At 39.1% G+C, this 13,322-nt stretch overlaps 1 protein-coding gene across 1 annotated transcript in view; it reads left to right on the top strand.

The window, feature by feature from the left end:
* The window catches only part of LOC105333173 (protein dachsous), a 31,123-nt gene extending 20,135 nt beyond the window's left edge, over positions 1-10,988 (top strand). The window contains exons 7-19 of the mRNA XM_066076871.1: positions 77-1,099; positions 1,876-2,115; positions 2,694-2,828; positions 3,136-3,345; positions 3,748-4,117; positions 4,224-4,630; positions 5,310-5,737; positions 5,890-6,175; positions 6,389-6,579; positions 6,690-6,785; positions 6,894-7,035; positions 7,209-7,380; positions 7,480-10,988. Coding sequence (XP_065932943.1) covers positions 77-1,099; positions 1,876-2,115; positions 2,694-2,828; positions 3,136-3,345; positions 3,748-4,117; positions 4,224-4,630; positions 5,310-5,737; positions 5,890-6,175; positions 6,389-6,579; positions 6,690-6,785; positions 6,894-7,035; positions 7,209-7,380; positions 7,480-9,985 — 6,206 coding nt within the window. The 3' untranslated portion in view covers positions 9,986-10,988. The remainder of the gene's footprint in view (positions 1-76; positions 1,100-1,875; positions 2,116-2,693; positions 2,829-3,135; positions 3,346-3,747; positions 4,118-4,223; positions 4,631-5,309; positions 5,738-5,889; positions 6,176-6,388; positions 6,580-6,689; positions 6,786-6,893; positions 7,036-7,208; positions 7,381-7,479) is intronic.
* The last annotated feature ends 2,334 nt before the right edge of the window (positions 10,989-13,322 follow it).

Here is a 13,322-nt window from a genome sequence, read left to right on the forward strand (position 1 = left end):
TGTAAATTCTTTATCCCTTCTTGTAACATATGATTAAATTAGGGATGGTACCTAAAGTTCATATTTTATTTTCCAGATGGAGATGCCAATGTCTTGAAATATTTTGCTATACACCCAAAGACAGGCTTAGTCACAACCCTAGAAGTCTTAGATTTTGAGCAGAAGAACAGATATGCTTTAGGTGTCATAGCTAAGGATCATGGGAATCCAGCAAAGAGTTCTTCCTCTTCCCTTGTCGTTCATGTCAAAGATGAAAATGATGGTAGACCAATTTTCTCTTCTCAGAATTTGACCATACAAGTGGTAGAAAATATCAAAACAGGGTCAATTGTTGGCAAAGTGGAAGCCAAAGATTGGGATTCTGGTGAAAATGGCCGTGTTTCGTACTCTATCATTGGTGGAAATGTGTTTGATGTGTTTGCTGTCAATGTATCCAATGGTAATATTTACTGCATCAGAAATGTGGATTATGAGGAGGCATCCTCACATTCTCTAGCAGTGAAGGCTGTCGACAACTCCCCCTACAACCCAAAGAGTAGCACAATCAATGTGATAGTGGAAGTTGTTGATGTCAACGATAACCCACCAGTGTTTGAGAAAGACCCTGTTCTCATCAGCAGGAAGGAGAATTTACCAACTGGATATACAGTGCACACATTTACTGCAACAGACAAGGATTCCGGAGTCAATGGAAGTGTTCGTTACAGCATTCAGAGCCAGACTCCAGATAGGGCTTTGTTTACAATTGATCCCATATCTGGAGACCTAAAAGTGGCTTCTGTATTGGATTATGAGGAAGTGAAGCAGGTGTCCCTAGTGATTCAAGCCAAGGACCAATGTCACGCTGGATGCCAGCAGAAAGCAACAATCACCGCTTGGCTGTCTGTGTTGGATGTCAATGACAATACACCAGTCTTTAAGGGGAATTCCTCTTACTCGGTGTTTGAGAATGAGACAGTGGGCCCACAGGGATTTCCTGTCACGCACATCATTGCCACTGACGCCGACAGCAACGTTGACGAAAGTGGAAACGGAGTCTTGGCTTTCAGCATCGTGGATGGGAACGAGGAGGGGCACTTTGCTATCGATAGATCTTCAGGTAAAAACATGAGTCAAGGACATTTCTGTGGTTTCCTTCAGTTTTAGTTGCTACAATGTACTTAATGCATACACTTGTTAACAAACATTTTACATTATATCGGAAGAATGGCTTTGCCAATGGCAATGTGTAACACCATGTGTTTTGTTGCTAAGTTGGGATCTACAGCCGATGTAGGTGTTCGCAAATTTGTTTTAGTGACATCAATGAAATTAAAGTACTTTGTAGTTAACAACATTTTCTATCCAAAATATGAGTATTAAAAAAGATGCAGTGCGGGTGACATATGTGATTCTTAGTTTGTAAGCAATTAACATACCACAAGAAACATGGTAAATGGTTTTTCCTCTCTCACAAAGAGTAGCTATGAAAGAAAACGTTATATAACACAATGAGCACACCTTAATGTCTTTTTGAGCAGTGAACACAGTGAATGCAGTAGATGTAGAAATTTGATTTAAAGCACTGTAGTTGAGATGTAAACTGTTGCTAAATGACAACTAAAACGTGTGTCATTATGCAATAAATAAAGTAAATGGATTTTTTTTTTGGAAAACAGGTGAAGCAGTTTTAATGTAGAAATTTGAACAAAGTGCCAGAATGCTTCTTTCTTTTTTTCAAATTGAACTAGTGATAAAATCACCATTAGTTATTTTCTATTTACTTGATAGAGATCTCATTGTGCAAGTCAATAAAGAATACATTAGTACCGTTTACACATAAACTTTAATTTAGTTTTTCGTTAAACTATATATTTCTTGTGCATGCTTTATCAGGGCTGCTAAGTATACAGACGACCTTGGACAGAGAGACGACGCCCTCCTTCACCCTGACCATCCAGGTCCGGGACCAGGGCACGCCCCAGAGGTCGGCCATCAAACTAATCAGCATCCACGTCCTGGACATCAACGACCACGCCCCTCTATTTAGCCAATCCTCGTACACTGTTGATATCCAGGAGAACCTCCCCCCTCAGTCCAATGTGCTGCAGGTCCAGGCCACTGACCTTGATATTGGTGAGGATCTTGTTCATGGACCAGTAATGTGTGTCTTTGATGGCACTGTTGATGTGTTTTCTTATCATCAGTTGAGCAATTTGTGCACTATATGCAGTACTTGTAATTTGTAGAATTTGAATTTTTTTTTTGTATGCATTAAATATACACAAGAGAAACAGTCTTACAGCCTGCAAGTTTTTCTCTTGAAACTAATTGAATGAACAATAACAGTTATATACACGCAATCTTAAAATATAATTTTCTTGGGTTTGCAAACAAAATTGTGAACTGTTGTGTTTCTGCTTTGTTACAACTGTAAGCTTTATCATGTATTTACAATTATAAGTCTGAAGGAAACATTTGTAAATTGAAGTAATTGAACAGTTGGTGATCATTAGAACTTGGGTTGGTTTTTATTGGATATAGGTGTATCCAGCTATGATGTAATAGAAATAAGAATCAGCTGTTTGCCTCCAGATTTCTGTTTCTAATTCACAGTTATTCGTTTCTTTCATTGTCTTTAGTTTACCATTTTTGCTGCTTTTAAGTAGTTTTTTTTTCTTCAAAATTTCTAATTAGATTTTTTTACTTCAAAGGAGTGAATGGCAAGTTGTCCTATTACCTTCCCCCTGGGGTGGGAGGGGACAAGTTTGTGTTGGACTCCACCACTGGTCAACTGAGTACCACCGCTAGCCTGGACCGGGAGGCTCAAGCCAGCTACACACTTACAGGTACTGTATAGATTAACAAAAAGTATAACAAAGAGTACTGCACTAAAAAGAATGTGGACGTATTCTATTTAAAGGAAGTCATATTATTTGTTAACTTATTTAATGTCAACTTCTACACACTTTAATGCAGGATAGGGGCATGTGTAGCATATATCCTTTATTCTTTTATTTCCTTTTGTATTTATGTACACATGAAGATTATACACTGATGACATTTTAATCTGTGTCATATAGGCCACACACACCTCTGGAAATTCCTAAAAGAGGGTACATCTATTATTCATCAAGATCTATGCTCTATTTTCAGCCTATGTTCGTGATTTCGGATACCCAGAGAGATACAGCAGTGCCACCATCGTGGTGAGGGTTACGGACGTCAATGACAACCTCCCAATGTTCGTCAAGGATGAGGTCAGTCTGTCCATCCCCGAGAACACGGAGCAGCGAGCGATTCACCAGGTGGTCGCCAAAGACCTTGACACCGGGGACAATGCCAGACTGTCTTACACAATCATTAGTACGTATTACGCTACATATTACGCAGAAATCAAACACTGTTATTGATAAAACTTTATCTTTATGTGTATTAAATCTACAGGTGAGTTGATAAAAATAGTCTTATATACCCCATAATAAATATCAGATAATATTGATTTAATGTGCATGGATTAACAGTTATCACACTATCAAGATTAGTTTCGTCTCAAATTTGTTTGCTTTCCCTGTCAGGAGATGCAAGATATCTCATCAGATTTGAACATTGCACATAGTTTATCAACTGTACATATTTATTTCTCTAATTTCATTGATATGAAAGTGAGATAGTCAGCAAAATTTTAGAGTATGCACAGTATCCAACCATGATACCCTAAGGGAAATAACTCTTAATTCTTAAATGTCCAATTTTACTTTTTTCTAGGTGGTAATGTAGGCAGTGCTTTCACTATTGACCCAGAGACTGGGCAACTGTCTTGCAAAAGTCTGGACAGGGAAACTGTGTCCTCTTACAATCTGACCATCAGGGCTAGTGACCATGGCAGCCCACAGAGAAACACAATGTGCAGGGTCTTTGTCAAAGTACTGGACAAAAATGACAACTACCCACAATTCTCTGCTCTGGAGTATGCTCACACCATCAAGGAGAATGTTGTAGTGGGCACGTTTGTGCTCCAGGTTTCAGCCAGCGATATTGATGAGGGGGAGAATGCTCACATCACCTACTCCCTGGGGAACGACACGGACGGACTATTCCAGGTGGACAGCCAATCAGGAAACATTACCACCAATGGGTAAGGCACAAGATTATTTTTGTGTATTTTTGAGTAAAATGTTTAGGCAAATGAATTGATACTAATGTATATTAACCATTTTATAACTGTTGATTTTATTTTGCAGCCTTTTTGACTATGAAAAGAAGACATCCTACGTATTCTTTGTGGTTGCTAAGGATGGAGGTCAGAAGGACATCAAGAACAAGACAGTTCAAGTCCGCATCAATCTGAGCGACGTCAACGACAATGCACCAGTCTTCACAGAGATGGCCTACCACAAGAATCTGTCCGTCAACACAGCGTCAGATACACTGGTCGTCAGGGTCAAAGCGGATGATAGGGACTCGGGCATCAATGGAGAAGTTCGATATTCCCTGAGTAACTCAGGAACAGACCTGGCTACCTATAACATGTTCCGCATTGATGCAGTGACCGGAGACCTCTACACGAAGCAGACTCTGACCACCTCTGGTGTCCGCATGATCCAGGTGGTGGCAAACGACCTGGGAACACCTGAACTTAATGCTACAGGTAGGTCAACACAAGATAAGGTCTGGCTAATCACAGGGAATATGGGATATTGATTAATGATAAGAAAGATTTGGAGGGATTACCAGTCTCTATTCCTATCTGACATGTAGGGCATTCTTTGAAAAGATAAATTTGTAAAGTATTTTGTATGGGTTCCATTTTACAGTTTAAATTGTATCCTTTTACAAACTTTTATTGAAATAAATCTCCATGTGATTTCTTATGAGTTTCCATTTCACACAATAACACGACAAATATTCCCAGTATTAAATAATGGAAGAATTGATTCATTCTTCCCAAGTAAGCCAAGGATTTGGATAGCTTGAATTTCATTGCAATTACAAAGATTTTGTTTGGGGTATAGATGGAATATTTGTCCCCAACATTTGAAACCATGAGATTTGTTGATCTCTTCATTGAAAAATTGGATAACATTTGTCATTTTCTCAGTCATCAATATATTCAATCAGGCTCTAATCTCTATTTAATTGCACCAACTTGAAGAGAAAATTATATCACAGGTAGCCCTGCATATAATTTATCATGGACATTCCTCATATAAAATTTTATAAGGGGTTTTGAATAATTTTTTTTGCTTGTAGCTAAGACTACATGTATTATATGCATGATTCCAGTGTTTGTGGGTTTGCATTATATAAAAGTTTGTCTAATATTTTAGGTATTGTGGAGGTGACTGTGGGTGGTGGTTCTGGAGATCTCAGCCTCAGGTTTGACCAGGCATCCTACCATGTCATGATCAGGGAAAACCCCTCTAGGGGAACCCCCGTCACCACTGTCCGAGCCACCTTCGTGGGGTCAGGAAGTGGTCCTATCACCTACTCTCTGGTCAACAGCAATGACCAGCAGGTATTCTCATTGGGTGCCTCTACGGGAACCATCACTATTAACAATGGTGCCACGCTGGACTTTGAGGTGGCCCAGGAAGTGCATGTGATGGTGGTGGCAACCAGTGGTGGCCTCTCTACTTATACACGCTTGGTGGTTCAGCTGACTGACGTCAATGATAATGCACCCAAGTTTGCCCAGAATGTGTACTACTCCTCTACCTGGGAGGGTGAGGAAGGGGACCAGGTGTATGTTACCCAGGTAAGACAATGAAAACAGGCGTTTTCTTCAGACCTCAAGTTTTCCAATTGCACAAATAGAAAATTCTCTTCATGCATTTTTAAAGATCTGTATTTCTTATTATCATTTCTGGGTTTTTTTAAATCACTGATGTTTCTGATTGTTATTAACAGGTACTTGCCGTAGATGCTGACTCAAATAGCAATGCTGACATAATGTACAACATCATAGGAGGCAACGAGGGGTTCACCTTCCAGATCTACCCTCCCCACAGTGGCATTGTAGTGACCACCCTTCCTCTGGACTATGAAATACAGGACAGCTACAGCCTGACCATAGAGGCAGTGGACCATGGACAGCCTCCCCTCAGCAGCACCTGTACCCTCAACATAGCAGTGGTGGACATCAACGACCAGAGGCCGAAGTTCCCTGACCCTATGCCAGTCAATCTTAGCGAAGGTAAATGTCTTTTACAAACACCAAATATCACAAGGAAAAGTTGTATGCACAATTTTTGGGCATGTTATTTTTGGTCTCTTTCTCAAGCAAAGAGTTTTCATGGTATTAATGTGAATAACACAAATAATTTTGTGACCGACTTTTGCCTGTATAGGTAGAAATGATTTTTTATTCAACTAGGTATTGTAATGTTAATTTTTTTTGTAATTTTAGCTGCTGATGTTGGTTCTTTGGTGAGACTGATAACTGCCAATGACAGGGACAGAAATCCTACACTGCTCTATGATTTCACACCCAATGGTAACCCTGGAAACACCTTCACCATCGACCGCTTCAGTGGACGAATCACACTGGCCAAACCTCTGGACCATGAGGTCCGCAAGCATTATGCAGTTGGCCTATCGGTATGTTTTTATAATATACATGCAACATATCTTTACTTTTAAATTACTGGTATATATATTTATCATGTGTTGTATGGAGCAACTTTTGACCAGTCTTTCCTTCTTTTCAGGTCAATGATACAAAGCATTCCGCTCAGACAATCTTAGAAGTTAATGTGGAGGATGAAAATGACAACCATCCTGTGTTCTCTCAACAGAGTTACCAGGTATATTCAGCTTGTAGACATGGACTTTTTGTTAACTTTGCATTAATTGTTAAAAAGCAGATATCTTATAGAACTAACTTAACCTTTGTGGTTCGATTTATTTCCTAGGCTGACATTCCTGAGTTCACCGGTTCTGGGGTGAAGATATTGACTGTCACTGCCACTGACGCAGACAGCGGGATCAACTCTGTACTGACATACAACCTCATCGTAAATCCCACAGGGGGATTCTACATTGATCCCAATACAGGTAAACATGCAATTCGAAAAAAAATTATGAAAAGCTTAACTGATAAAAACATCTATTATTCCTGGATGATCACGCACATATTTTGAAAATTTATTTGTAAACATGCTGCAAGGTTTTGAGAAATATTTGCAGAGGACAAATTGAATATTATTCTGTGTCTTTGAATCTTTTAGGAGAACTATTCACAAATAAGACTGTGGAGCTACGTCAAGATCAACAGGTCATTACTTTGGTGGTGACTGCTCAAGATGGCGGAAGACCACGATTATCGGCTGTGGTAGCCATTAACCTTCAAGTGATCCCTGTCAACCACTATGCTCCAGAATTTCCTCCACAGCAATCCAAGTAAGTTTCATTCTCAAAAAAAGACATTTTTGAAACATTTAGTGCAATATAGCATCTTGTTGGAATATTTGTGTTAATTAAATTTATTTATTTCCATAGATTTATTTTCGCGGAGGACATTAAGAAGGGAGAGAACCTGTGGAGTGTGACCGCCACAGACAGGGACATGAAACAGGAAATCTACTACAGCATAAAGGCAGGGAACCAGCACAATACTTTCGGAATCGATCGACAGTCAGGACTAGTTTTCCTGAATGAGAACCTTGATCGCGAGCTGGTGCCAACATATTCACTAATCATCGAGGCTTCAGATAACGGCAATCCTTTCAAAACCAACACTCTGGTGGTCTCTGTGGAGGTGCGGGATGTCAATGATCAGAGACCGGTGTTCCAGCCCACCATGTACTTCAAGGAATTACCTGAGAACACGGCCCACTCAAACTCATTTCTACAGGTGCATGCCACAGATGATGATGAGGGAGTCAATGCCGAAATACAGTACACCATCACATCTGGGAATGACCAGGGTCTGTTTATTGTCCATGGCAGAACTGGGGCCGTCTCCATCACTCCTAATGCTACTTTGGACTATGAGACCACCACCCAACATAAGTTGATTGTGAGAGCGACTGATTGCTTGGGATGCAACAGTACACAGATCCGATTCTCTGCTTTTGCTACCATTGTCATAAATGTGACTGATGTCAATGAATATCCTCCTGTGTTTCCTGTGCCATTTTATTACGCCAGTGTCAATGAGGGACCAACCGGAACAAAGGTATTCCAGGCACATGCTAATGATAAAGATGGTGGACCTTACGGTGTTCTCTCGTACCAAATCAAAAACACTGTTGTATTCAAAATTGACTCCGTCACTGGATGGGTTTCCACAAACATGAACATCGATTATGAGAACCTGCCATATCTCTCCGACCCAGGGCAGAACCAGTACAGGTTTGATCTAACAGTCACCGACCCAATGGGGCTGGAGGACACGAAGCCAGTTATTGTAACCATCAATGATGTGGATGAATTCGCACCAGTGTTCACTCAGAAAAAGTATGCATTTGAGGTTCCTGGAAATGCCAAACAAGGCCATGCGATCGGCAAGGTCAGTGCCACGGATCAGGACGGCGGACTCGCTGGAATGGTTTTCTATGTAATCAAGAATCCGGTGGATTACTTCGACGTCAATATCACCACTGGTGAAGTGTATGTGTCCCATGACTTTCACTCAGAAATCAGGAGTAAGCGCGAGTCTACTCGCCAGAAGCGTGCCTTGGATAAAAACTTTGTGACCCTAATTATTACAGCCACAAACGGAGTGGAGAACGTGATGGAGACTACTTCTATTGTGGAGGTCTCCATTGACACCAAATGTGCGGGATGTGCTCTGGCACAATCCCAGGGCGAACCAGACGAACCAGTGAATACAACAATAATCGCGATCGTGGTTGTGTTTGTGCTGGTAGCCATTATTCTCGTAGTTATAATCGTGATTATTGTGATTAGATTCAGGAAAAGGAAAACCCCAACTGTGGTTTATGAAACTGAGTATCCGAATCAGTTTGATTTCCCTGTGGCTAATGATGATGGGTCTCCACCTGCTTATGATGAAAAATACAGAAATCATCCAATCACTCCCGATATCTCTGAGCGGTCCCATCACTCTCAGTCCAGTGGGCGTGGTTCTGTGGAGGCCGATGAGGACGAGGAGATCATGATGATTAATTCACACTCCTCCGTTCTAAACAACTCCAGTGGGTTCCGTAGTAAGAACATGCCCGACTCGGGAATTCAGGATGATGACAATACATCTGAACCTTCTGTTCAGAACTCGAAAGACTACTTGGCACGGCTCGGTATAGAGCCAGTTCATACACAGATAAAGACTCAGAATATCATGCAGTCAGTGGAAAGCATGCATCAGTTTACTGAAGAAGGGGGTGGGGAAGATGTGGAATATAATAATGACTCTAGTGCAGATATCGTGATATCTGACAGCAATAATGACTTAGGGTTCCACGAACCTGTAGAAATGCAGCAGCATGTGGGGTCACTGTCGAGTGTGATAAACAGTGAAGAGGAGTACAGTGGCTCCTATAACTGGGACTACTTACTGGACTGGGGCCCCCAGTACCAGCCCCTAGCCCATGTGTTCACAGAAATCGCAAGATTAAAGGACGATAGACAAACGCCTAAAAAGCAGCCTGTGAAAACTGTGCCGCAGCGAAAGCAAAACATAAATCTTAACCCCCAAGTTAAAATGGACCCTCCCCCAATCATAACCAATGCCCCTCCCAAGGCCGTGCAACACGGCCAACCGCAAAACAGTCAGGGCAGCAAGCACTCCTCCCGAACAAACAGTACAATGAATGTGTCCTCACTTCCAAGTTTACCTCGCTCCCCCATCAGTTACGAGTCTAGCTTTACCTCCCCCGCCATCACCCCTTCCTATACGCCCTCCCTCACCCCTCTGGCCACACGGAGCCCTTCCATCTCTCCGTACGGGTCGGGTCATAACACACCAAACAGACAACGAGGAAACGGTCACAGGCAGATGATGGCTCTGTCGTCCGAGTCGGAACAAGAACTAAGGATCTAACCGTGTCCTGACATTTTGTGATATTATGTTATATATTCAGTCTGCTGTTACTTACAAGTAGCTGGGCTCTTCTAGCTCAGTATTACATTATAAAGTAGTACTTTATTTTTTCAAATATGATTTGTTTTTTAATGATGACACAAAGATGCATGTATATTTAAGTTGTATTTTTATTTTAACTTAAAAACTTTTTACTTTACTTGAAACATTTCCAGTTGATCAGAAAGAGTTATTTGTTGTATAATTTAAGGGGTTTTTTCACCATGATCACCATGTAGTTTATTTTTCTATGAATTGTTGATGGTGATCCATGTGTAGATGATATTCTTAAAACAACATGAAATATTTGACAGAAGAACTAGGTTCAATTTTGATTTCAGGTTGAATTTTAACTGACTTTGTTATAAGTGTAGTGCTTGTTTTAGCGGACTTGTGTCCATCTGTCTGTCTGATATTAAAAGAGTTGTGAGGTATGCAATATTAGAGGGACCATTAACCAATTAGTCTCGGAGACTTTAAATTCCATGTACCTTATTGTCAAAATGGACATGACCCATTGTCATGCCATGTTTTGTCAACTTTTTATCAATCTTGTTGATGCTGAATTTTATGCACATGTTTTAGTGCCAATGACATACTGCAGTCTTTTAGAAATTTGCATTTAGTTTTAAACTTTTTTAAAACAAAATTGAATGCTCATGTTCTCTGATCAAATTTATGTGCATTGATACATATCTTTAGATGGACCATTTTATATATTTCATCTTTTAAAGTTCAATGTAGTTTTAGAATTTTAGACTTTTTCATTTTGTGCCATCATGAATATGCATATTTTTCTACAGTTGTAAATTTTTTAAAAATCAAAAGTCATTTATAACAATTAATTAGAGTTCATCCCAGGTCAACAGGTTAAATTGTCTCATTCATTTCAGTTTATGTATACCATGTAAAGTTTAGATGAATCAAATTTATTTATACCAAATAAAGGAAAAATGAAAAATAATATTGTTTGTCAGTTTTATCTTTTTAAGATAGATACATGTAAGATTAAGATAACCAACTAAAGAGATTGAGGATCCTTCTACCGGTATATGAATTTGTAGGGGTGCATTTATATGTCATGTATTACACTATGTTCAAATTAGGAATATTGGAGTAATGTGAAAAGAATATTAGCGATTAACTGTTCAATCTTTGAAAAGATTTGAAAACTAATTCTTATTGGTACATGGTCCGAAAGAAAATCCATACCAGATTATAATCCAATGGACAAACGAGGCGGTAACACCTGATTGCTTTAACTTTTTAGCTCACCTGAGTTGAAAGTAAGTGATGTGGCTCCTGTTCCTCTCGTTAAAACTTATTGATAACTTTGTGAACAAAAGATGAGGATTATTAAGAGCACTTAAACGGTTCTATTCATGGACTTTTCCTCTCTTGTCTTTATTTGACCATTGTCAAATTATCCTCAAATCTATCTATACAAGTGTTGCATATGGACCTACATATGGTATCTGATTTTCATTGGCAATTCACCTATGAACAATGTGTTGGGGGTTTTTTCGGGGACAAGAAGTTATGCTTATAAGTCTATCGCTCTATATATTTAATTTACAACTACCAGTTTGTTTACAACTCCATAAAATAACGTTTATATTAGTTGTTAGGTAAGTTATAATAAAATGAGCGCATATGTGCCAGGTTTGATTAGTTATCTTCATACTAATATTGTGATTTTAAACAAACCATCTATGAGGGTTTGAGAATTTTAACAATGCGGATTTTGTTAGAAGCTTTTTTTTTAATGATAATGTGTCAAATGCCAATAAACATACGCTTTCAAAAAACCTATCTAATCGATAGTTGCAGCATTTTGATATACTTTCATATGAATCGTTGTACACTACTCAACCAGGGACGTATATATATATACGTCCCTGACTCAACACATCTTGTTCAAAATATACTTTCATTTTTTATTTTCGAATTAAGGCCTAGGGTCCTCGACACCCCGTTTGATGACAGTATGTCACAATATGGCGATTTTAAATTGTTGTAAAAATGTAATTATCGCTAAACTTGATTGTCTTTCTCTCTGGCGCAAAGGGTATAGATTCGGGCTACTGGCCCGCAGGTCTCGAAGTTGAACACTACACGGACTTTTGATTTTATGAATAGCGACAAATTTTTGAAAGTTGACTTTTCCACCAAAATTGAACTCTTTTATCAAGTCGAACGCATGTTAGAATTCCATATTTCTAAGGAATACTAGTATAGAAGTTGTGGCTTTTTGCGAAACTCATCCCATGGGTGTTGGGAACCCTTAAATACTATTGTCCTAAACAAACACAATTTACATGGCTATTGTGATGTTTTGTATTTTATTTGTTTCAAAAATCATATCAGAAAGGACACTGGTATGAATTATGTTGACAAATAATGAGAGCAACAACTTTATTTTATTTTTTTTCGATGTGTTCCGCTATCATTTTGAAAAGCGTATATTTTCATGATATCATGAAAAAGATTATTTTGAGAAACAACACTAGTTATACCTTTGTTTATATTATTACAGCTAAATTAAAGTTCTATACAATTTAATCAGGGTTTTTTTTCGGGCATATTTGGCTTGTATTCCAAGAGCAACAACTCCTACTCCTTCAATTCGTCATAAGAGACCAATGGGCCACATCGCTCACCTGAGCAACAATAGCCATAACTAGACACGATCTCGTTGCGAGCAACGAGTGGGTCTTCCGTCCCATTTTTGAATAGATTAGATTAAACTTATCACTTCAAAGATAAAATCGTAGATCTAAGCGAAAAATAGTAAAAAAAAAAAAAAAATTGCGGCAATCGGGGCTTGAACCCGGGTCACCTGGGCCATGTCCACGACTCTATCGACTGAGCTACTCAGACTCTCGCTTCAGAACTTTGACGCTTAATTTCTCGAGAATGCCTGAATTACCTGAAAGCACCTTGTTGCGAGCAACAAGTGGGTCTTTCGTTTGATTTTGAATTGATAGGGTTCAATTAAACTGTTGACATTTGGTACGATTTACTATCATATTAACTTCCTTTTAATCTAATTTTTCAACCTACAATACACTGCGAAATGCAGATTTCCGGAAAATGTAATTTTTAAACTTCAATATCTCTGCAATGCATTGTCCGATTTGAAAACGGTTTTTAGTTTTGTATTCAGTACAAAAATGTCAACAAAGCATATGCATTCAAATTCCAAAAAATCAAAATATGAGAATCACGGTGACGACCGGAAGTGACGGATGACCTGCTCCTATTAAAATTTGATAAGTTTAAAACATATTCTGATGGG

The sequence above is a fragment of the Magallana gigas genome, chromosome 2 (assembly GCF_963853765.1).
Source record: "Magallana gigas chromosome 2, xbMagGiga1.1, whole genome shotgun sequence".
Lineage (NCBI taxonomy): Eukaryota > Metazoa > Mollusca > Bivalvia > Ostreida > Ostreidae > Magallana > Magallana gigas.